Source organism: Fundulus heteroclitus, chromosome 11 (assembly GCF_011125445.2).
Source record: "Fundulus heteroclitus isolate FHET01 chromosome 11, MU-UCD_Fhet_4.1, whole genome shotgun sequence".
NCBI classification, from domain to species: domain Eukaryota; kingdom Metazoa; phylum Chordata; class Actinopteri; order Cyprinodontiformes; family Fundulidae; genus Fundulus; species Fundulus heteroclitus.
Window position 1 is genome coordinate 103,972 of NC_046371.1, and position 25,810 is coordinate 129,781.

A 25,810-nucleotide genomic window follows, 5' to 3' on the forward strand; every position below is an offset into this window, starting at 1 on the left:
TTTTACTCCATCATGATACACTGAAATCGGGAACATTTCCAGGGCCAGCTTTTGCTGTGGACAGGTCATCCAAAACGGGGACTGTCCCCAGAAATCAGGAACGTCTGGTCATCCTATCTAAAATGTCATAGGTGATCTTATCGTTATCGCAAGCAAACATCTAAGGCAGAAGTGGCCACAAAGTCCCCAACGCTGTGCCATAACTATAACAACAACAATTAACTGATGGAAAATGGATTTAGGTTCATCAGTTACATCACACTTCAAAATCGAACCATAGTGCTTTAAGACGTGCAATACTTCGTCATCGGCATGGGTGTCGCAATAATTATATGTGAAGGAGACGTGTCCCCTCCATTTTTGAAAGCTATCCGATTGGAACCCCTCACATTTACAAAAATAGGATTGTTCCTTTTGCTTTCCAAAATAATCCATTCCACTTGATTGATTGAATACGTATGTCCTTCTAAAACTCCACTCAGTGTTTTCCCGGTTACCAACAACATCTCACTGCACAGCTGGTTTCTCCATAAATAAACTGAATGGCAGCTGAAAACTGGGCAAGGCAATGTAAGTCCCACTGACATCTCACTGTCTAGCTTTTGCTTTTTTTTTTATTACTTTTTTACATGGCTTTAAAATGAGCCGCTGGTTATGTTAAATGATTGCTAAACTAAATAAAGAAACTGATAGAATTATATTTACTATTTTCTGCATATTTTACATTATCTACTATGTCCATAGCATTTATCACGTATATACTCTTTACTACCAAGAAGTTTTAAGGTTTTAGTTATTCAGAAAGTTATTCTGAAACTGTTATGAACTGTGTTCAGCCATCTGGAGTGCTTACGCATAGCTGTACTTTGTGGACTGCTTGGTTTTATCTCGAAGGTCACAGAGTTGTTTTGCTTATCCCTACCTCTTAGCTTGACAATGTAACCAGGGATTCCTTTGGATAATAAAAAGAGAGGAGGTGACGGAGTATGCTTCAGAGCGAGTAGGAGATCTGTATTAAGCATCTCCGTTCGTTCTCCTTGCAAGATTGAAAACTAACTTTCCTGTTGTCTCTCCTCCTTGTGATTGTTTAATGAATGTCTTAGGTGTTTGAACCTGACCCTACACAGATACAATTTTACATGAAAGGATTCCCAACAAAGAAGCGAAATGTAAGTCAAAATTTCCAAACAGGACAGTTGTTTCACCCCAATGCAATGTTTATGCAGTTACGTCATAACATGTAACGCCGTAACCAAGTGGCTGGTATAGTGTACAGAAACATCTCTTCAGAATACCAACTGGAGACCCTCAGGTCAACATGGGAGTCATCTCCCAGGGTGGTCGAGAAAGACAGAGCAAAGATCCTGTGGGACTTCCAGGAGAGCCCAACAGATTTTATTTTTTTATTAATACATGCAAGAAGCTTTTTTAGAATTTATGCATGGAATATTTCATATTATTGGATACTGAAACAAGAAGGTAGAAGAGAAAAAGTGAAAGAGAACGAGGAAAGAGAAGGGAGAGAGTCTGCTTCTTCACCTGCACAGAAGAATATAAAAAAACAGCAAAAACAGCCGATAAAGTATTACAGGTACAAACAAGTAACACCTCAATACCATTTGATATGACATATATAACGTGACAGTTGGAGATAATAATAGGGGTTTTCTGTATTGAAGTGAATCTGTAAGTACCTGGATCGAAAGACCTGTACACGTTTGTGAGAGTGTGCATGTGTATGTAAGGTTTATCCATCTGAAAAATGCTCAGTAAAGGTTGTGAAGAGCCAAAGACCTCCCAGAGCAACAACGCAGATGCCAGGGGAACCAAAACCCCAGATGCCCGAAGGGAGCTTCAGAGCAAAGATCCCCAAGAGGGGCCAACACAGGAAATCTGCATCCCCCACCCATGGAAAAGAAGAGAAAGCCCCCAGGAAACCCCTTACAGCCAAAATGCCGGAGCCCCTGGGAGCCGCGGGGACAAACTCGTGGGCTCCACCAGCAGCCAGCTACGCCAGAGCAGATCCAGCCATGGGCGGTCCAGCACAACCCGATCTACGTGGACCAGACGACCCACGGGCTCACCCACCTGGAGATGGGGCCAACATGAACCGGACGGACCAACCAACCAGATCCCCCCCCCCATAATCCGGGGGAGAGCAGACGTGCCAGCTCCAGTCCCAGCCAATCACCCAGACCCAACGTCCACTGTCTGCCAAGATCCCGAACCAGGTGGCCCGCTCTTCCTCCAGGCCCCAGACTCTGGGTGGCAATCAGAGAACAGGGGTGTGAAATAGACCCGGAGCCCGCCTCCACCTGCTCAAATGTTGTGTTGTTGCATGTTGTTCTCAATCGGGTTTAAAACTGGGCGTGCCAAAAAAAGGGTTGCCCCGCACAGTCCCCCCTCCCCCCATGCAACCTACCCAGAATCTTCAACGTCTAAATGTGAGTGGGGGTACAGAAAGCCACCAGGGATGAGGCCTGCATAATAAGCCGCCCCCCAGACGTCTTACCCCCCCCCTCCCCCCAAATGCCCTAATTAATGCCCTGCATATATATGTGTTGTGAGAATGTTATAAATGAATGTTTCTAAGATGAATAATAAAATTAGGGTCCTTTTCATTCCTTGGGCCCATCTTCCTGATATTCCTGGAGCTTGGATGTTTTATCTTCAATGATGGCTCTGATGGTACCCTGCCTCTCGCCCATTGACAGCTGGAGATAGGCACCAGCACCCCGTGTAACCCCAGCAGGGATAAGGGTGTCGGAAAAGGGATGGATGGATAGATGATGGCTCTGATGCAGATGTGTGGGCCGACCTTTCTGTCAACCAGCAGCTGGTGCTTGGCTATTCTGTTTTTTCTACCCATGCCTTTCTGGGCCACTGTCCTGTGTTAGTCCATCAGCCCACTTAGCCACTATGATGCCTGAGAGGAGCTTCCATGTCGTGTAGAGATACGTTATTGGCCGGTAGTTGGTAGGGCCCACCAGCTTCTGGGGTCTTTCATTATCAGGACTGTTCTGCCCTCCGTCAGACATTTAGGGTTCCTTTCGTCAGCAGTTGGGTAATTTGTGCTGCTAGGCGTTCATAGAGAGAAGTCAGCTTCTTCAGCCAGTAGGCGTGGATTATATCCATGCCTGGTGCTGTCCAGTTCTTCATACCTGAGAGTCCTTGTTGGATGTCTGCCATTTTGGTGTTCACTGGATTTTGTTCAGGGAGATTATTGTGGTTTGGTCTAAGATCCATTAGCCACTGTGCATGATTGACATGTGATGCTTCTTTCTCCCAGATCCCAAATCAATCGATAGACAGACAGACAGACAGACAGACAGACAGACAGACAGACAGACAAACCATCTTCTGTGGACCCATCTACTCTGTCTCTTTTATGCATTCTAAATTATGTACTTTTTCAAATTATTGTTTTTCTTTATTGCTCTGTTTGAACTTTGTTTCTTTGGAAATTTTCATTAGAAGACTCTTCAGCTTACCGTCTGAAGGTCTCCTGTGTTTTGCATTTGCATTGCAAACCTTAGCCCAGATACCCCTGACAGGTACTTCAGGTGGAAGTGGTGTTTCCATGGTACCTCTAAGTTTGGGATGGAGTTAAAGACAAATAGAAATCCTTTAAAGGGGTGCATGTTTCCATCAACAACTCAGAGCAACGTCAGTGCTCTCATCAGAGTGAGTTGATGCCCTACCCAACACAAATAGAGCAGTGATTATTAGATACAATCAGACAAACTCTGCTTGAGATCATTTTTATTCAGTTTTGTATTTTTGATGCAGTCTCCATCTGATTGTCACCTGCATGATTTGGAGGTAATATATTTTAATCAATGTGAAAATAGCCGTTACATGTTTGTCTTAAATAAATCCTTGCAGAATTTCACTTTGAGATGATAGCATATAAATATTTTAAACTTTTGCAGCATTTCTAACATCTGAAGGTTTATTATTGTATTTATTTACAGAGCTGTGCTGCTTTGGATGGAGAACAAAACCATGGTGTCTCCTCTCAAGCAGCCGATTGTTTTCGAACTCCAGGGCTTTGATGTACAACCAGGCAACGGACCTTTCTTGTTTTTCTTGGCTTTGCTCGCCTACGTAGTGGTGCTACTGGGGAACGGTGTGGTGATCTCTGTTATTATGATAGACAAGAACCTGTACAGACCCATGTTTATAATGATCTGTCACCTGGTGGTCTGTGATCTGCTGGGCGCCACAATGGTGCTTCCTCGTCTCATGATGGATTTGTTGATGGGAATAAAGAAGATTACCTACATTTCAGCCATCGCCCAAGCCTTCTGTGCTCACACATATGGTGCAGCAATGCTGACTATTTTAAGTGTGATGGCCTATGACAGGTAATGAAGTCTGTAAGAGTATGAATTCAGCATTGACGGTATTATTTCAACCTCTTATAATATGCACAACAAAGAATCAGTCCTTGCATATAAACACCTTATCTAACAGGAAAATACAAAGACAAGAAATTTTACCCGCCATGAGGAAATTTTACAGATTTAAAATGAAAAATGTATAATTAATTTCAGAAAAACAGTAATGAATGACCATTTTAAAGAGATTATGTCTTTGAATGTAGCTTTGATGGGTTTATTGCTTTGACAACATACTCTCCCTGCAGGTACATCGCGGTGTGTGAACCTCTCAGGTATCACTCCATCATGACTTCAGCCCGGCTGCACAGCTGCTGCGCTCTGGCCTGGATGGTGGCCCTGCTGCTCATCGCTGTGCTCTTCTCCTTCCACATGAACGTCCCGCTGTGTGGCCAAATTATTCAACATGTCTACTGCAGCAACCGGGGCATCCTAAACCTGGCCTGCATTCCCACTCCTGTCAGCAACATTTATGGTCAGGATATCCCTAATTTATGCAAAAAAAGAAACATTTTGTTCAATATGCACAACATGTAATGTCTTATTTTTACTTTTTGTCTTTCAGGTCTAGCTATGACATGGTCTTTAAGTTCAGTGACCTTCATTCTCATCGCTTTTTCCTACATCAGAATCCTGAGTACTTCCTTAAAACAAGGAGGCAAAGACAGTTTCCTCCGTAGCAAAGCCTTTCAGACCTGTGCACCACACATTGTTGTGTATGTGCTATTTCAAATTGCTTCATTGATTATCATTTTAAGTCACAGGTTTCCCTCTCTTTCCCAAAACACCAGGAAGTTTTTCAGCATCCTTCTCTTTATCATCCCCCCTATCATTAACCCCATTATATATGGACTGGTCAGTAAAGACCTGAGGGTCAGCTTTATCAAACATTTCTCCATCAGAGTAAGAAACAAATCTTAACCGACTCACACTGAAGCTGGTGTTCTTAGATGTTTTGTCTCTTGCACTGGAGCTGATGCTTCTTCTCGGTGTGTGTTCCTAGGCCTCCACATTCACCCCCCACAGACAACCACATAGATTATTGCTTAGCTTCCGTGAACCCCTACATAAGATTGGTGAATCCCAACCCTTTTGATCATTGAATTAAAGAAAATTAAACATCATCAAGCCAAATCACAAACCCCTCAACGACACCAAAGCACCTCAACAAACTTTTTTTTTTTAAATATAAAGAACAGGAGAAATCATAATTTATTTTTACCTGAAACTGAGTTTGAAGTGATAAAGTAGTTTTTTTTTATAATCAGCTGTGTTTTCCGGCAACAAACAATCATAGCTTTGATTAAAAATAGACTAGCAGCTGTAAACCAGCTGTTAACCTTAAACTGAGACTGCTTCTCTGATTTAAAACATCTTCCTGACTTTTATTTATCTGTATTGACTAAACAGTATATTATATTTCTTTTTAATTGTTTATTATTTACAGATCATTGTAATGAAGTTTTACATTAAAACTGCAGAACAAGACTCGGTGAAGCAGCATTAAACATGGTTACAACAACATTCCTTCTACGCAGGGATTTTGAGGAGTCTGTTTAAGATGATGCTGAGGGAAATGACCTAGTCTGTAAGACTGGATCTGAGGACCTGGAATGACAACTAAAAACAGAAGGCAATTTTCAAATTTTATTAAGCAATTCTTGACAGCAGGGGCTCTGGGATAAAGTCTGGCAGACCCAGGGTTTAGAATAGGAGGCCAAAGATTAGTAACTTGGCAAAAAGTGGATTGAAAAAAATGGGTAACAGAGCTCCTGCTCCAGAGAAACGTCCAGGTTGGTCTGGATGAGCTTGATGGAAGTCATTGATGAATTCCTTATCAAAAATGTATCTGGCACGAATCCAGAATTGTTCCTCCCGGTCAGGTCCCTCCTAGTCGACCAGATAATGAAGACCATGTTCTTTGATTCAGATCTGTGAGATAACATGAAATTAAATGTGCTGAAAATTAATGCCCATCTGGCCTGATGTGGTTTGAGTCTTTTAGCACATTCTATGTACTCCAAATTCCTATTATCTGTCCACTCAAGAAAAGGCATAGCTTCCAGCCTGTCTCCACTCCTCCATGGCTGGTTTAACAGCCAACCTCCCATGGTCCCCTACATCATAATTCCTCTCTGCAAAAGATAAACTTCCAGAAAATAAGTCACATGGATGAATCCAAATGTCATCGAAGTTGTGTTGAACATTGCACCAATAGCAATATCTGAGACATCTACTTTTACAATTAATTGTTTACTGGAATGGGTAATGGAGAACAGGTACTGACATGAACTGTCTCTTAAATGCCTGATCTGCCTGCTCATCTTATGTGAACTGGAGAGGAGAAGCAACTTGGCTGTTGTTCTTAATAAACCTGCTGTAGAAGTTGGCAAAACCTAAAAATCATTGCAATTGCCATCTCTCCTTTGGTTCTGGCTTGTTAGCTGCTGCAGAAACTTTCTCGGGATCCATGGAGATCCAATTAGAGTAAATAATAAATCCTAAGAATGACATTGTAAAACAGTGAAACTCATATTTATCTTCCTTAATAAACAAGTTAATCTGCAGGAGCTGAAGGAGAACTGATCTAACATGTTTCCTGTGGGTTTAAAGATCTTTGGAACAGATGAGAATATTAGGACAGACAACTCTGAAGATCTTTAACCAGTGCTTAGATGACAGCCAGAGAATTGGATAAACCGAAGGGCATATCCCATAGGGGTATTGAATGTGGTCTTCCATGCATCCTCTTGAGGGTCCGACTTTCTTATAACCCCTGTGATTGTGCAATATACCTTCTGCCTGGTACATTTCCACTGAAGGGTTGACTTTTTCCTCTTTTTCCTCCAGAAAAGACAGCCATGCAGAAATAAATTGATGACTCTTAAGAGCTATAATTTATCCATCTTCATCAATGGCTGGAGCAGGCTTCTTTCTTTGTCAGCATGAAAGGTGGTTCTTTGTTTCCATGCATTGACAACCGGGGGCTTGCTATTATAATGGTTAAGAATCGTCATCCTCCCAGTTTATGGACGCCGTTCGATTTAATCCAGGGCACATGCTTATTCACCAAGCTGGATCTGATGAGCGCATATCCCTTGGTCAGGTCAGGATGAGTCTCGTTCAAAAGTTCTGTATCAGATGGAGGAGAAGCGTTGCAAAGACAAATGGATAAAAAATGTTTGACCAGCGCAGTATCTCCCACTTGCAACAGTAAATGTGGGGATTGTGAGATTTGAGCCTCAAGGCTTCAAGATAACTGGCAGATCTGGAGAATAAATGAGAAGGTGACCTTTGCTACATAATTCATTGCTCTTCCACCAGCTACCAACAGCTACTCATGAAAGTCAATGATGTAATCGGTTACTCTTCTATAGCCTTGTTTCAAAGTTAGGAGACCCCTAGTAGCCTCTTTATCTGGAATAATGGAATCAAACCCATAGGAGAGTTCTCTTGTAGTCTCGGAATGAATAAAAAATCTTTGTCCTCTGACCACTCTGCAGGGCCCCACAATTTAGTATGGTCTGATAATAAAGAAATGGCATTAGCCACTTTAGACTTTTCAGTGGAAATGTATGTGGGTCAGAGATCAAAAATAATCTCACACTGTCTCAGAAAGGATCTGCACTGTTTAGGATGTCCTCTGAGCGACTTGCCTGTTAAGATTCTCATCTTGCCCTGCCCTCACTGGCATCAGCATTCTTTCGCTGGTCACATTTTTGACTGTTCTCTGGTTTTGATTTCTGCCTCGGTCCTTGGACTTCATTTTGGTTTTGCTGCTCTACTGTGTATGACCTCTGTCCATGTCACGAATCTGGGTTAAATCAACAGACAATAGGGATGCTGGACAAAACTCACCAAAGGCTTCTTAGACAATGATCTGGCAAAGTGCAGGAGACAGATGCAGGTATAAGTAGAGGAGTGAGCAGGTGAATAGAGTGAAACTAGTTACCAGAAGTAGAGCTGATCAGGAGGGAAAAAATGGCTGGTGAAGGGGAGTGTCAGGAAGACAGACAGGATGCTACTGAGATGTGAAACGGATTGATCGGCAGGTGAAAAACAGATCAACTAAAACAGTTTCAGGATAAATCAAGACAAACCCAACCTAAAAACAGAAACTAAACCTATGACAGAATTGGTTAAATGAAGAGAATCACTAAACCAAATCAGAAACAAAATAACCATTAAGACCAAACCTAAGATAGAAAACCAAACTAAGACTAAACAGAACACAAGCAAATAATAAAAACCAGGGCTAATACTAAAGACAGGAGAGAGAATCAAATAACAAACATAAACCGTAACAAAACCCAAATCATGACAATTTCTCCTTCCAGGCCATCGCGCCAAGGCTCTGGAATGATCTACCACTCCTGTTACATTTGATTAACTCTGTTGATGCTTTCAAGAGTGAACTTAAGACCAACTTGTTTATCCAAGCTTTCTATCTACAGCATTGAGAGGGTTGTTTGACCACCATGCAAATTTTTACTTTATTTTAAACCACTGAACTAGTCATTGTATCTGTATTTTTATTGTAGATTTGTGTACTTTTTGTAAAGCACTCTGTGACCCTCCCTTGTCTGTGCAAGGAGTTATATAAATAAACTTTACTTACTTACTTTACAATAAACCCTTTAAGCACAATGCTGTGTCTGGTCAAATTAAGTCAAGGCAAGTTTATTTGTAGCACATTTCAGCAGCAAGGCAGTTCAAAGGGCTTTACATCATGAAAACATAGAACAAAATGAACACATTGAAACAGTCACTGGTTGTGAGACCAGTAAGAAACATTACAATTTATCAGGTGAACACATCAATACACATCAATATGTTGGACAGTGTTCCTGTTAATATGGCTGAAAGCAGCTCTAAACAGCTAAGTTTTCAGTTTGGATTTACAGGAATTCTCCTGATTTGCAGTTTTCTGGAGTTTGTTTCAGATCAGTGGAACATAGGAACTTAATGCTGCTTCTCCATGTATGGTTCTGGTTCTGGGTATGCAGAGTAGACCACAACCAAGAAGTTCTGAGTTGTCTGGAGGGTTGACACTGTAACAACAGGTCTTTAAAGGCATACTATGCAACATTTTTCAGTTAATGAATGTGCTCCATACCGTTTTGAAAGATTAAATGAGTCATTTCAGGTCGAACAAAGGTTTTCTCGGCCGCCCTGGTGGTCTGTGGGGGAAATACCGTACTTGCAATTGCAAGAGCTCACGGCCCGCATACACAGAAGTCTCGCTTTACGGCGAGAACTCCATGTGTTTTTGCCCTGCCATTCACTATATGCACGCGCGAAAGCAACAACAAAGAACCGCGTGTTAACGTCAAATAAACATGCAAGCATATCGAGTTTTATTATTATTATTATTATTATTATTATTATTATTATTATTTTTTTTTTTATGTTGACGAGACACTACCGCGGCGGCGGCGGCTGTGGCTTGGCGAGGCGGTGGCGGTAGCGTCTCGCCAACATAAAAAAAAAAAATAATAATAATATCTGAGGCGGTGGCTGCCTCGCCAAGACATCTGTGGCTTGGCGAGGCGGCCACCGCCGCCGCCTCGCCAAGCCGCGGCGGCGGCCGCCGCCGCCACGGGAAGCTTGATGTTCATACCTTCACTGTGTTAGTCATTGTTTGTACTGCCGTTTTTTCCACTTTTAATAATAAAACTGGCGAGGCGGAACTGGCGAGGCGGCGGCGGCGGCGGCGGCGGCGGCGGCGGCGGCGGCGGCGGCGGCGGCTGCGGCGGCTTGGCGAGGCGGCCACCGCCGCCGCCTTGCCAAGCCGCGACCGCCGCCGCGGCGGCCGCCGCCACGGGAAGCTTGATGTTCATACCTTCACTGTGTTAGTCATTGTTTGTTATGCCGTTTTTTCCACTTTTCGTTGCGTTCGCCTGTCTGCTAAGCTCAAAACAACCGCGCCTGGCTTGACGAAGAAACCAGAACAGCTGAGCATCTTTACGACAGTGCACTTTTACTTTCGCCCTCTGGGGGGAGCCTCGCTGGAAAATCAACCCCGGTTGCATAGTATACCTTTAATGTATTTTGGTGCTAAACAGTTCAGTGATTTTTAAACTATCAAAAGTATTTTAAAGTTTATTCTCTGAGCTACGGGGAGCCAGTGTAAGGACTTTAGAACCAGTTCAATGTTCTCTATCTTCTTTTTTTGAGTGAGAACACGAGCTGCAGTGTTCTGGATCAGCTGCAGTTGTCTTGATTGATTTTATTTGGGCAGACCTGTGAAGACACCATTGCAGTAATCAATTCTACTAAAGATAAACACATGGATGAGTTTCTCTAGATCTCATTGAGACATCAGTCTTTTAATCCTGGAAATGTTCTTCAGGTGGTAGAAGGCTGACTTTGTGACAATCTTTATGTGTCCTTGAAGGTTCAGGTCTGAGTTCATGACTACACCCAGATTTCAGGCCTGATCACTAGTTTGTAGTTGCAATGACTGAAACTGCATGCTTACTCTAGTTCATTCCTCTTTAGGACCAAAGATAACTTCAGTTTTGTTTCTTTTTATCTGGAGTAAGTTTTGGCACATCCATGCATTGATTTGTTCTACATATCTGTTCACAGTGCATGATAGGTTCAGAGTCACCTGGCAACATCATAATGTAGAGCTGTGTATCATTTGCGTAGTAACTAATCTTGTTTCTTGTTATAACCTCAGCTTGGGAACATATAGATATTGAATAGACGGGGTCCCAAGAGTGAACCTTTTTTGGTGATGGTATTGAGGTGTTGGATGTTTGTAGATTAACCTGGAACTGATCGCCTCTGTCAATGGAGAGTCATTAGGCTCATCGTTTGCCTGGCTGACAGGAGAAAGTTGTGATTACATGCAAGGAGGTGTGAATTTGGGTTAATCTACATGCAAATCCAAGCTCTAATGAGGCCTCCCCACCAGGTCTATAAAGCTTGGAACTCCACACAACTCCAGATATTTTGAATTGAGAAAGCTTCATGGATGGGAAGTGAAACATCCTCAGCTTCAGAATAGAAGTCCAGTTGTTTTATTTTTTAACCTTTTTTTGTATTGATTATGACCTGGATGACTAAGAATCAGAAAATTAAACCGATAATTGGACCAGTCAGGGCTCAGAACTATGGCAACACATTCCCCACCCTGTCAGGGCGGGGGAAGTGTGTTCATTGGCAGGACCTCATGGTTCTGATGGTGGGAATGAATCATGTCTAAAGTGACGTCATTAAATGTACAACTCGACTTGCTCAAAAATACAGACACCCCTCCAAGCTGTGACAAGAGAGATGGGTGGTCACATTTTATCCCCCTAGTCTTAGGCTGCAACCTCAGTCCTCTGCTGTTCATGTGATTGCTGGTACTTATCATTTCTCTCTATTTGATTTTATAATCAGTTTTTTTCATAGTCTGTAAGATAAACGGAAGAATCTTTAAATTTAATAACTCTAACTAATTTTCATATATGGTTATAAATTCACCACAGATTATCTTTCTGTTCATGTTTTTCAGAGCTGTGCTACTTGGAATGGAGAACCTAACTATGGGCGCTTCCCTCAAACAGCCAATTGTGTTTGAACTAGTGGGTTTTGATGTTCCACCAGGACAAGGTCCACTCTTGTTCTTCTTGGCCCTGTGTGCCTACATGGTGGTGCTACTGGGGAACGGTGTGGTGATCTGTGTTATTGTGATGGACAGGAATCTGCACAGACCCATGTTTGTAATGATCTGTCACCTGGTGGTCTGTGACCTGCTGGGGGCCACAGCGGTGCTTCCTCGCCTCATGATGCACTTCTTAACGGGGCAGAAGAACATCTCCTACCTCCCAGCTATTGCTCAGGGCTTCTGTGTGCACACATATGGTGTTGCAATGCAGACTATTCTGGGAGTGATGGCCTATGACAGGTGATTTAAGGCTATAAAAGAATTATAATTGGATATAAGCTTTCATGCTGCTATTACTTCCGATTTATTTTTTTCCTTTGGTGCATCTTGATTTATATTTGACTTAATTTCATGTTCTGTTCTCTTATATCAAAAGAGTTTGCAAATAAATTAGCTTTTGTCACATTGTATCTGGACTCTGGTTTCTTTCTATGTTTATTCTAACAGATAAATGTGTAAATATATACAAGAAGTGATAAGAATAAAAATGTGTGACAACTGATTGCATTTGTGTGGAAACAGATTAGAGAAAGTTAAAAACCATTTCTCTGACGGTGATATCTCCCTGCAGGTACATTGCGGTGTGTGAACCTCTCAGGTATCACTCCATCATGACTTCAGCCCGGCTGCACAGCTGCTGCGCTCTGGCCTGGATGGTGGCCCTGCTGCTCATCGCTGTGCTCTTCTCCTTCCACATGAACGTCCCGTTGTGTGGCCGAATTATTCAACATGTCTACTGCAGCAACCGGAGCATACTCAACCTGGCTTGCGTTCCTACTCCCATCAGTAACATCTATGGTCAGGGCATTTACTCAGAATGAAGCTTTGTGTTATATCTGAAACAGATTGTTCAGCAACTCTTTAAGTTGTCTTGCCTGTGTTTTACAGGTCTGTCCATGTCCTGGTCTGTGAGTACGGGGGTGTTTGTCATCATTGCCTTTTCCTACATCAGAATCCTGAGTGCTTCTTTTAAAAAGCGTCAAACCGACAGCAGTGTTCATAAGAAGGCCTTTCAGACATGTGCTCCCCATCTTGTTGTGTATGTGCTCTATCAAATAGCTTCAGTTATAATCATTGTGAGTCTCAGATTTCCTTCTGTCTCCCAAAACATAAGGAATTTCTTTAGTATCCTGTTCATCATAATTCCACCAGCGCTCAACCCCATCATCTACGGACTGGTCAGTAAAGACTTACGAGCCAGCATCTTGAATCTTTTCTCCATACAAGTGATGAGAGTGTGTCATAAACAGTGAATAAGTCACAGATGTTTCCAAAAAGAAACAATCCAGCAAACAAACCCTGAACAACATGTTGGATGTTGTTGTTGTGCAATTATACACTGTGTAAAGTTATTTAATGTTTCATAAATAACTCTCTGTCTGTTAAGTATTGTCTGGTGATGATCAGCTCTTAAACTGATATCAAGACAACGGTTAAAAGGGATGAATTCGAGCACTAGCGATCTTTTAACAGCAAAACCTGCACACACATAGAATAAAGGAGTGACAGCTTCTTTTCAAGTTCAAAAATTTAATAACAGAAATATAATGAACATCCACAGAACATCACTATGTAATGCTGTTTACCTGAATTAACACAATATTTCGATTATTAAATCCTCTCTACTAGGCTAGTGAAACTTAACTAAACTACTAAGCAAAATGAAGATAAAAAGAAGCTAGGCTAAGGAACTATTTACATGCAAAACAAACAAAAGACAAAACAAAAATGGTTAGTCATAATCAGAATACTTCAGTGAATCCTGGTTCACTGCAGATCTGATTAACAAAAACATGGAATGGATTTAAAACATTTGCCATGTATTTCAATCCATTCACAATGCAAAGCCCAAGTCAAACAAAACATTATTTGTTGAAATAATATTCTGAGGACCGTTTTGTCCTGTAAAATCATTTAATTCAGAATCGCTTGCCTTTGTTTATATGATTTTACCTCCGCCCGCTAGGGGGTGCTACAGCGATCGTCGCTAACCTGGTTAAAATCTATAGTTATCAAAATTATCTTGAAAACCGGCATTAATATACCATATTGTTGCGGGAATAAGGCAGATAACACCATCGGAGGATGGCGGAGCAGAACAGTTACGCTTATGCTTTAAAACGAACTCCTTTTCAAATGTCCGAAACCGGATGTTAGCAAGGCTAATAGCCTGTTTGGCTAGCGCGACCTACCGGTTAGCCCTTTGTTCTAAACACCACGGTTTACAAACATTTCCCAATAAACCTTTTTCTTCACCCTCAGACCGCTGCCCAAACCTGTCCATTTCAGTTCTGTTCAGTTTGGCCATTCACGGAAGGGGCGTTGAAGGAAGAAGTTGTTGGTTTCTTCTTGGCAGGCTAGCGTTAGCCTTGCAGCAGCATGTGGCTAACGGCATGGTCTGGATAGCTTGGAGGCCACGTTCTTTGACCGGGATGCAGTCCGATGAGCAGGAGTTTTCCTCAGCATCCAGCCTTCAGCTCCCTGGGTGTTCACTTCCCTGTACAGGCTGAGGAAAAATACACAGAGCTGTTTCGCATGCAGGATCTTTGCTCTGCATCTGATTGTGGGTTAAGACAGCAACTTAGCTCTGTATTTGCCCGGACATGTTCGTCCGGATTCAGTCAGGTCCTCTTCTGACGCAGGCAGTCGGGTCTAGCAGACCCTGGATCAAGCGTGGCTGCTCCGGGAATCTCCCTCAGCTGCTGGCTGGTGTGTCCGTGAGGCCTGACCAGGCCTCATGGTCCAGGCCTTCTTTCAGGCCTGTGTATGGCTCCTGCAGGGCCTTCCATCACATGGCTGCGAAGAAAGGAGCCCCCCTCCTTGGGAGCTGGTCATCTCTTGAGGAGCATGTAGAGAAGTCGAGAGCAGAGAGAAGGAGAGAGGCGAAAGAGAGGGGCTGTGGCTTTTGTCTGTAAGGAGGTGGTCACAGCTGACCTCCTGCCGAGAAGAAGGGCCCTCAGTGGGAGAGAGAGAGGAATAGAGGCCGTCCTTCCGGTCATGTCTGCAGCAGGACATAATTCTTTTTGTCACCTCTTCCTTACTGTTCAGGATCCAAGTTCAGGATAGGATCTGAGATCACTATCATGGCATAACATTGTCTATTCCTGGAGCAGTGCTTCATTTTTTCTTGCTGGGATCATGGTTAGGAGCTCTTTATACAGTCTAGACTTCAAGGATCTCAACAAACCAGAATCTCTTCACCTGCAATTCATCAGTCAAAAAGTAAGATCTGTCATCATGATCAGGGCTGTCCTGAAAACTGAAAAATGGCAATAAATCCGCTAGACTCTATAACATATCAACCAGTCATCTTCTTTGTCTCTGTCCTAAGCCTGAGAGGTGCTGAGGTTACTGTGCCACAATGTCATTGTTTTGCAGTTCCTGTTGCTTTCTACCCAACTTTTTCAGGTACAAAATGCTGCCGTTTATAAAAGCACATTATGGTTAGTCATAATCAGCGCCCCAGTGGACGTTTCAGATCTGCTTTAAAAAAACTTTATATTGTGGCATTGTCTGCTGGGAGGAACTGTGGTTTTATTACTCCTGTATATAGTATCTGCCAGGGTAAGGTCAACTAGAGATGATCTGAACATCTGTCATAAATAAGTCAAACTGCAGACCAGAACCAAAATAAATGTAAAGAGTGTAATTCAAACTTTAATATAATATACTACGGAATTAAAACTCTTTAAAGCCCGATACAGGTAATTGTGATGAAACTTCCCATTTTTAAAAATAATGTATTTTTGGTTGCTTTAAAAAAAATATAATCAAATGTAAGGCTTTCAATATTTCTTTGTATCGTAATTGATGCGTTAAATAAAAAAATACATTTTCCTCATGTTTCCTGCATTTTAATATAGGCTGTGTAAAATATACTAATTTGTATGTTGTAAATTGTGTGTTCGGAAAAATACTGACTTTGTTGAAGAGGTCTCAGAAATATTTGCATCAAAATGGTAAATTTGGAATTATGGGATTACATTGCACATGCGATTAAGTTACACATGAGATTTGAATATTTTATGATCATATCATTAACTGTCTTTAACAACAAAAATATGATGAACATTAAAGTAGAGTTTTATAAATTGCTTTATTTTCACATAAAAGTGGAAACAGGAAGAGTAATGACTTTATGGGATTCTTCATAAATAAAATTGATTCCACTAAAAATAGAATAATTGACATCCTCCAAAACATGATTACCTTGTCCTCAGTAAGTGAGGCAGTGTTGGAGAAATCTTTAGAACCTGTGCAGTGTCTGAACTGTTTAGAAGCAGTAGAGCTTTGTGAGCTATCTAAAATTTTAGCTTCATCTAAACCTTCTACCTGTATGTTAGACCCAATCCCAACCAAGTTGTTTAAGGACATATTCCCTTTGATCAGTGGCCCTATTTTAGACATGATTAATCTATCCTTAGTAAATGGATATGTACCACAGGCTTTTAAAGTAGCTGTTATTAAACCTTTACTTAAGAAACCATCTCTTGATCAAGATGAGTTAGTAAATTACACACCAATATCTAATCTTCTTTTCTTATCTAAAATTCTTGAGAAAGTAGTTGCTAATCAACTTTGTGAACATTTACAAAGTAATGACCTACTTGAGGAGTTTCAGTCAGGCTTCAGAGCTCATCATAGCACTGAAACAGCTCTGGTGAAGGTCACTAATGATATTCTCATGGCCCCAGATAATGGACTTGTGTCTATACTTGTCCTGTTAGATCTCAGTGCTGCATTTGATACAGTTGATCACAATATACTCCTACAAAGACTTGAGCATACTGTAGGGATTAAGGGGAAAGCATTAGGCTGGTTTAAATTATATCCGTCGGACAGATTCCAGTTTGTTCATGTTAATAATAAATCTTGCTCAAACTCTAGGGTCACCTGTGGAGTACCACAGGGTTCAGTCCTTGGACTAATTTTCTTTACTATATATATGCTTCCGATTGGCAAAATTATCAGACAGCATGGGATTAATTTCCACTGTTATGCTGATGACACTCAGCTATATTTATCCATAAATCCTGATGAATCCAATCAATTACTTTGACTGCAGTCATATTTTGATGACATCAAAAGCTGGATGACTTTAAATGTCCTGCACTTAAATTCTGACAAGACAGAAGTTGTAATCTTAGGACCAGAGTCCTCAAAAAATAAACTTCTATAGCAACCACTTAAACTGGATGGCATTAACTTGGCCTCTGGTAATAAAATAAAAAATCTTAGACTTAGACCTAGACGTAGACATCTTTATTTGTTATTTTGTATGTACACAGTGTGAAATTTCACTGCATACAGCTTATAATTAAAAGTAAACAATTGAAATGTAAACAATGCAGGAGAAGAGAACAATGAAAACCATTTGTATGTGCAGAAATGATGGTGCAAAAGGCATTTGTGCAAAAATACATTTGGAAACTGCCAGTTCGGCAGCCTTTGTAATGGTAGATAAAGATGCAATGGTGCAAATGTGCAAAAAGTGGTGTAGGGTCCAGTTTAGAGTTCAGGTGAGTCAGTTCAACTTTTTTAGTTAAACTGTTAATTGATGTTCTATTTTGTTACTCTGTTTCATTTTCCTGTATTTTAATCATGTAAAGCAGTTTAAATTGTCTCTGTACTGAATTGTGCTATACAAATAAATTTGCCTTGCCTTGCCTTCCCTAAAGTGCCTTGAGATGACATGTTTCATGAATTGACGCTATGTAAATAAAATTGAATTGAATTGAAATGAAACAGGGTACATGGGTGTGAAAAGGGGCTATAAACTGGTTATGGGTTAAAGATGTGTATGTGTTACTGTGTGTGTGTTGGTTCGGGTCAATTATCTGGACATTTTGCTTGAATACACACAACGCTATGAGGACATTTTGAATAAGTGGGACAGTACCGATGTCCTCATAATTATTTTAGTGTAAAATTGATTGGAGGGTGTTTGAAAGGATGCCAAAGACCTGAATTAAAAAAATGGCAAAATTCTCAATAAGTCACAATAGATCATAATTACATGACATTTGTGTATGACCTGTATGCCATTATGGCGCCCCTGCTGCTAGCTTTAGGTACTGCACTAGTTCATGAATAATTCACACTATGTATATTTTTAGGCATGCAGATTGGCCAACATATGGAGGTCCCTGTAAATAAGGTTTTTGTCAGGAAAATGTGTGTTAGATAATGTTCCTGAAAACATGTTACTTATTGAATGCAAATTTGGCTAAATTAAAACATTGACTAGTTTAGATGTACTATATCAGTAGTTGGCTGTTGGAGGATTAATTTCAACAAAGTTCATCTTTAATCTGTTATTTTATAGTATATTGAAGGATGTAAGAAGATTAATAATAAAGACTAAAAAATGTTAGTGGCCTAATGATATTTGACATTCCTGACCATGACATATTTTTGGATTGTAAATTAGATGTTGACTGATTAACATAGCTGTTAATAAATATGGCGAGATTGAATGATACTTACCACATGCTAATCTAATAGTTTAGGTGTAGGAACAACATGTAGCCAACTAAATCCTAACCTAAAAAAGATAGTGTGGATTTAGTGAGAAAATGGTAACTTCACTAAATAGAGACATTAGACTTGTGAAAGTGATGTGAAAATTTCTGGATAGCATATTTTTTATCCATATGAATGTGAATCAGGTGAATCCGCAAAATATTCAAACAGCTTCATTTTTTCTCACCTCGCTTTAACATTAGAAGTCCGGCAGATATGAGAAATTCGCATGGCTGCTAAGGCTACCATGTTCCCCACAACTCATTAATCTCTTCTCTCATGGAACCAGATGCCCATGAGGCTGAAAATGTGATCAATCTTAAAACAGCATAACACCTTCTGGACTACGTTTTAATAGAGGATTTTAGCCGCTACATTTAGGTAGAAAACTGCCTCGTTTGGAAGATCCACCGATCCTTCTGCATTGTGGTGTTAAAAAGCCACAAAGTAAACGCCGCACCGAAGCAGCCATTGGAGCCGCCGGTCAAAGTGAGCGCAGAGGAGCGATTGGACACCTGACGTCGGAACCAGAACCGCAGAGGAGCGATCGGGACACCTGACGTCCGAACCAGAACCGCAGAGGAGCGAAAGGAAATCCGAAGCCGCACAGGAGCGATCGATACCGGACGCTGGAACGGAGCTTTATGGATCGAGCTATTGGACCCACTGATATTCGGAGCAGCGGACATCAGGACGCAGATCATCAATGCCGGCCAACGCACCATTGGGGTATGTGAGTCAGCGCTGATATCTATGAATGGCCATTATTATTATTAATGTGTGCACACAAAAATCCATCCTTAAATCCAATGCATTGGTAGCAGACTGAAGACTGCTTAAACAAAAAGAGAGCTCTCTATAAACAAATAAATAAGCTATAAACTGTTGACCATAATGGCAGAAGAGGAGAACATTGATCTGGATCAGGAGGGTCAAAGTAACATTGTGGGTAAAGAGGAAAATCCTCAATGGGAGACTGAAAAAAGACAGGTGAAATTAACAGCCAATGCTTTGTTGGTGAAAACCAGTAACTTAGAAAGTGAAAGAAAAACAAAGTTAAATAAGCTCACAAAATTAAAACAAACTATTACAGTGTTGAAAAATGACAAAGGGTGTGTAAATGACGTTAAGGTGGAATTTAAAAGGTTTTTGGGTTTGTCTGAAGAAGCACAAAAGGTACACCAAGGTTTGTTGGGATTATTGCCTGTGGATGAAGCATAGAAGCATGACATGTGGTTTCAAGCTAAAATGTTGAATGTTCATGATTTTGTTGCTGCTACTCATAAATGGTTGGCTGAGGCTCAAGGTTGCTCAGCCGGTGTGCCTGATGGTATTAAAGAAAATTTGAGCAAAAATAATAATGAAGCTGAGCCAAAGACTGCCAGTGGTGACATGACCATGGGGGAGGAGGAGCCACAGATTGAACCTAATGACAGCGTTTCAAATGTTTCCTTAAGGTATTTTAGAAAAAATGGGAGTCAAAGGGGTTCTTCAATTGCAACCAGCAAATCTTCAATGCTTTCTGAACAAATAAAAGCGGAAGCAGAAAGGGCTGCACTCTTGGCATGTGCAGCTGCTTTAAAGGAGAAGCATGCACTGGAGGAGCAGGAATACCTGTTAAAGAAAAGAAAGGAACAACTTGAGATGGACACTAAAATAGCTGCTGCTAATGCCAAGCTAATGGTGCTAGAGGGCAGCACTAAAGGCAGCATTACATCTAAGCATTCTGATGGAATGGATTCATATGTTAGAAAAGGTGCTAGACCCAAGATCAAACCTACTTTACTCCTTTCACAAGCTTCACAGGTGGTTACCAAACCTGCAAAGAACCTTCAAGAAGATGCCGGACTGCTGTTGGATAAAGAGGTTGAGTTGGATCTAAGTACAGCCTATAAAAAGCATATTCCACCTCAAGTGGATGACACTGTTTTCAATCCTTTGGTGTCAAAAATGGCTCCCCCTGCTGTCCAAACTTCTAAAGCTTCTGTTATTTTATCCGATCTCAATGTTACCACTCAGAACAGTGTGCTTCCATCAAATCAAAATCGACCTGCTGGAGACCTTTACAATTTGCTGAAACAACAGAATGACATAACGGCTCTTCTGGTACAAATGCAAACAAGCCAGTTACTGCCACACCGAGAAATTCCCATCTACAACGGAGATCCTTTACAGGTCAACTCCTTTATGAAAGCCTTTGAACATTGTGTGGAAGCAAAGAGCAGTTGTAAAGGAGACTGCTTGTACTACCTGGAACAGTACACCAAGGGGCAACCAAGAGACCTCGTACGTAGCTGCCTTCACATGACTGCAGAAAGAGGATATGCGGTGGCCAAGCAACTCCTCAAAGAACATTTTGGCAATGAATTTAATATTACTGCAGCCTACATGGAAAAGGTCACTGGTTGGCCTTACATTAAAGGTGAAGATGCTAAAGCATTAAAGACATTTGGACTATTTCTTCGTGAATGCTGCAATGCAATGGAGGAACTGCAGTATTTGGATGAGTTAAGCATGCCAGCTAACATGAAAATCTTGGTTCAGAAGTTTCCCTTAAACTAAGAGAAAAATGGAGAACAAAAGCAAATGAGATTTTTGAGAGAACTTGTCAAAGAGCATGTTTCACAGACATTGTTGCTTTTATTGAACACCAGATTAGAATAATCTCAGATCCGGTTTTTGGAGATATACAGGACTTACAACCTGCTAAGGCAATCATAAGACCTAAAAAACCTCAAATTAAGTCACAATTTAAAAGAAACAGCTTTGTCAGCCATGTTTCTGGTAAAGATAACTGTAACATGCCTTCTCTAAAAAATGAAGTAACAATTGCTGACAAATCTAATTATTTATCCTGTCTGAATTGTACACAGGATGGTCATATATTGGAACAATGTCGACAATTAGGAAAGAGGTCACACAGGGAAAAACTAGACTTTTTAAAGGACAAAGGTTTATGTTTTGGTTGCTTGGATACAGGACATATAAGCATCTTCCCATCCTGCCTGTGAAACTGAAAAGTTCAAAGGGAACTGAGATAATTAAAACATACGCCTTTCTGGATCCAGGGAGCACCGATACATTCTGCTCTGAAAGACTTCTTAATGAACTCAACATTCAAGGTCGAAAGGCTCAGATTCATCTCCGGACAATGGGTCATAGTAAAACAATGACAACCTCTATCATTAAAGGGCTGGAGATTTCAGAAATAAATGGAAGCCATTTCTATCCGCTTCCCATTGTGTTTACACAAAAGGAAATGCCAGTCTCCACCAACAACATCATCAGTGAGGAGGAGCTGTCAAAATGGTCGTACTTAAAAGACATTAAATTTCCTCGCATACATGCTGGTGTAGACCTACTAGTGGGCACAAATGCATCAAAACTAATGGAACCTTGGGAGGTGATTAATAGTCAGGGTGAAGGGCCCTATGCAATCAGAAGCCTCCTAGGATGGGTTGTAAATGCTTCACCAGAAGGTTACAAGGATCTTGAAAATGGCTACCCTTCAGTTCATGTCAACAGAACTACAATTGATAAAATAGAAGAGCTTCTGACCAGCCAATACAACTATGACTTTATTGAAAAGTCCTTTGCAGAACAAGAGGAAGTGTCAAGAGAGGAACAAAAATTCCTGGATATAATGGATCGCTCTGCCCAGCTAAAGAATGGACATTACAAACTGAAACTACCTTTCAAAAGTGAAGAACTCTTTATGCCAAACAACATTTCTGTTGCTCTGCAGCGCATACTTGGTTTGAAAAGGAAATTCAAAAAGAACATTGCAGAACAGGAATTACATGGCAAGAGGTTACGCGAGGAGCACAAGCTCATGAAGAGAAAACCAGCCTTTCTGCCAGGACTCTTTGACAAAAAGCATCTTTATGCTAAAAAAGGTGGAAACAAATCCAATACATTTCAGATCTCTTTTGGAAACGAGAGTATCTACCGTTATTACAAGAACGACAAAAATGGATAAAGAAACAAAGGTGCTTCACCCCTGGAGATGTGGTGGTAGTAATGGACTCCACAACACCTCGAGGGTCTTGGATATTAGGAAAGGTTATTAAAAGTTTTCCAGATAAAAAGGGTCTGGTGCGAGTGGTTCATCTTCAAACAAAAAACAACATAATTGAAAGACCTGTAACAAAAATGTGTCTGTTATGTGAAGCTACAAACTGATAAACTGGTAGAATAACAAATGTGTAAATCTGATTTGCCTCTTATGTATACTTATATGGAGACATATGTTTATTTCTGGCTCCTTGTAATTTAAGTTTGATAATTGCTATGTCTTTTGCCACACGCAATTAGGGGCTGGCGTGTAGGAGCCATTTTTCCTTTCCTGTGTTTATCGCCAGCAGGGGGCGAATTTCATTTTGAGTGTCTGATGGGGGATGGGGTTATTTAAGGTCAACCATGATTGTGTTCAGGTGTTGTTAATGGGAAGAGGTAACAGTTATCTATTGTGCTTGGTTTAGATTGAAGGGGAATGTTTGTAGATCTAAATGGAAACAGTAAGAAAATGGACATTGTGCTAACAATAAATGACTTTCTAATAAGTCAAACTGAAGATCGGCCTGGCGAATCTTAATCGAGCGCACGTAAAACCAATGCCTTTCAGAAACAACAACCAGTAGCCTAAAATAGAGGATTTTAGCCGCTACAGTAATTAAATAAAACTACACAATCTATCTATGTCACCAGAGATCTGTTACCGGAATAATTTCATAAGCTGAGCTGCCTGCTAGCAAAGCCATCAGCTAATAACTGATCTGTACAAAGAAAATAGCTTCATGAGTTTGAACGGTGTAGAGGGAATGCAACAGTATTTATACAATAATGACAATTAGCCCTATTTACTATGAACAGCATCCGCTGTTACACTGAGGGGGGTGGGGCAGCAAACAAATTAAATGGGTCTTGTCAGCCTTTTTTTTCTCTCACTTTTCTCTCAAAAAGTTGACCGCAGACAGAAACAGTGAAAAATCTGAATTTGAGCAGAACTTGGCTCACAAAACCTTTTGTGTGAAAGATGAACAGGGACAGCAATATGCAGATTACTTGATTTGAAACAGTCAGATAGACAGAGAGTAAAAAACAGTTTAGAGTAGGGGTGTCAAAACCAAGGCCCTGCACAGATTTTTCTCTTTGGAGGGGAACATAAAAAGAACCTACAAAAACAGTTGTGTGCATAAATATAATTTTATCAATCAATTTGAAGCAGTTTTTATCTGCATTCTGCCAAATTGCATTGATGTGAAAAGATGTTCAATATCATTTCATTTTAAGAAGTTCTTGTCGAATTTTGATAATACATAGTGAGTCTCATAACTAAAACCAAATTTTACATCTAGACAGACGGTGATGTACAGAGTGAATATAGAAATTACAATGAAAAATGTGACATCTTTATTTAGAGCTTTGTTCATTACTAGTAAGGTAAGCTAATAGCATAAAATAGTCAGACACATATAGTTATTACACTGAATAACATTTGAAAACAGATTTATACGGACAAATCCGAGACCCTGGTCTTGAGCCGGAAGAGGGTAGAGTGCCTTCTCCGGGTTGGGGAGGATGTACTGCCCCTGGTGGAGGAGTTTAAGTATCTTGGGGTCTTGTTCACAACTGAGGGAAAGATGGAGCGGGAGATCAACAGGCGGATTGGTGTGGCATCTGCTGTGAAGCGGGCGCTGCACCGATCTGTCGTGGTAAAGAGAGAGCTGAGCCAAAAGGTAAAGCTCTTGATTTAACGGTCGATCTACATTCCTACCCTCATCTATGGTCATGAGCTTTGGGTCATGACCGAAAGAAAGAGATCCCGGATACAAATGGCCGGAATTAGTTTTCTCCGTAGTGTGTCTGGGTTCTCCCTTAGAGATAGGGTGAGGAGCTCAGTCATCCGGGGAGGACCGAAAGAACGAGAGGGAGGGGCACTCTCCAGTACCCCTTCCAAGGACTCCAAAAAGGGTGGGTAATCTGAACTGCTGTTTGGCACATAAGCGCAAACAACAGTCAGAACCCGTCCCCCCACACGAATGCAGAGGGAGGCCACCCTCTTGTTCACCGGGGAAAACCCCAACGTGCAGGCACCGAGATGGGGGGCAACCAGTATGCCCACCCCAGCTCGGCGCCTCTCACCATGGGCAACTCCAGGGTGGAAGAATGTCCAGTCCCTCTCAAGGAGACTGGTTCCAGAGCCAGAGCGGTACATCGAGGTAAGTCAGACTATCTTTAGTCGGAACCTTTCAACCTCGCGCACAAGCTCAGGCTCCTTCCCCACCAGAGAGGTGACATTCCACGTCCCAAGAGCCAGCTTCTGCAGCCGAGGATCGGAACGCCAAGTTCCCCGCCCTCTACTGCTACCCGTTACACAATGCACCCGACCCCTTTGGCCCCTCCGACAGGTGGTGAGCCCATTGGAAGGGGGACCCATGTCGCCTCTTCGGGCTGAGCCCGGCCGGGCTCCATGGGCAAAAGCCCGGCCACCAGACGCTCGCCAACGTGCCCCACCTCCAGGCCTGGCTCCAGAGTGGGGCCCCGGTGACCCGTGTCCGGGCGAGGGAACACGACGTCCAATAATTGTACTCACCATAAGGGGCCTGAACTTGTGATATACCAAATAATTATTTTTGCTCTTTTTCAATGTGCTGTGGGAAAAACTGGTCACTTATATAACTTGTTTTAACTTGTGACAATGTCTTGTTGGAAAAACTGGTCAGTTATATACATTGTTTTAACTTGTTTTTATCACTTATATGAGTTCTCACACTGAAACTGGGAGCAACATGATATTCACACACTGATCACGCTCTGAGTTCACAAGAGCAACATGATTTTTTTATGTTCACGCTCTGAGTTTCTCTGAGTTTCTTATTTTGTTTATATTCTCAGACTGATCGCGCTCTGAGTTCCTCATGTTATTTTGTTTCACACACTGATCGTGCTCTGAAACCGTGGCCGTTATGAATCTGGGAGCGGTTTCTGTTTCAGAAAACATGTTTTCAAAACAGGACAAATGATTTATTGGGTGGATCGACTGGGAGATGAGGACTGGCCATCCTCGCTCACATCTGATCCTTTGATAGAATATAAAAGACGGAGATTGCCCTCAGTCTGGCAGAGTCTGCTGTGACTTGCGAACGGATGCCCAGCCACGTTGATGCCGCTCTGCTTGAACTAACGGCTCTCCAGTTCTGTGTCACGGTAAGAGCGATTTTGGAAA

The 25,810-nt window shown here is 41.5% G+C and overlaps 2 protein-coding genes across 2 annotated transcripts; both read left to right on the plus strand.

Annotated features, from left to right (window-relative positions):
* The first annotated feature begins 3,663 nt into the window (after positions 1–3,663).
* LOC118564481 (olfactory receptor 2K2-like) lies at positions 3,664–8,349 on the plus strand. Its single transcript, XM_036142637.1, has 4 exons — positions 3,664–3,822; positions 3,975–4,367; positions 4,649–4,875; positions 4,966–8,349. Exons 1-4 carry the CDS (start codon positions 3,812–3,814, stop codon positions 5,319–5,321), a joined length of 987 nt encoding a protein of 328 aa, XP_035998530.1. The 5' UTR covers positions 3,664–3,811; the 3' UTR covers positions 5,322–8,349.
* A 3,333-nt stretch (positions 8,350–11,682) lies between these two features.
* LOC105921142 (olfactory receptor 2K2-like) lies at positions 11,683–13,386 on the plus strand. Its single transcript, XM_036142638.1, has 4 exons — positions 11,683–11,755; positions 11,908–12,300; positions 12,632–12,858; positions 12,949–13,386. The coding sequence occupies exons 2-4, from the start codon at positions 11,924–11,926 to the stop codon at positions 13,311–13,313; spliced, it is 969 nt and encodes a 322-aa protein (XP_035998531.1). The 5' UTR covers positions 11,683–11,755; positions 11,908–11,923; the 3' UTR covers positions 13,314–13,386.
* The last annotated feature ends 12,424 nt before the right edge of the window (positions 13,387–25,810 follow it).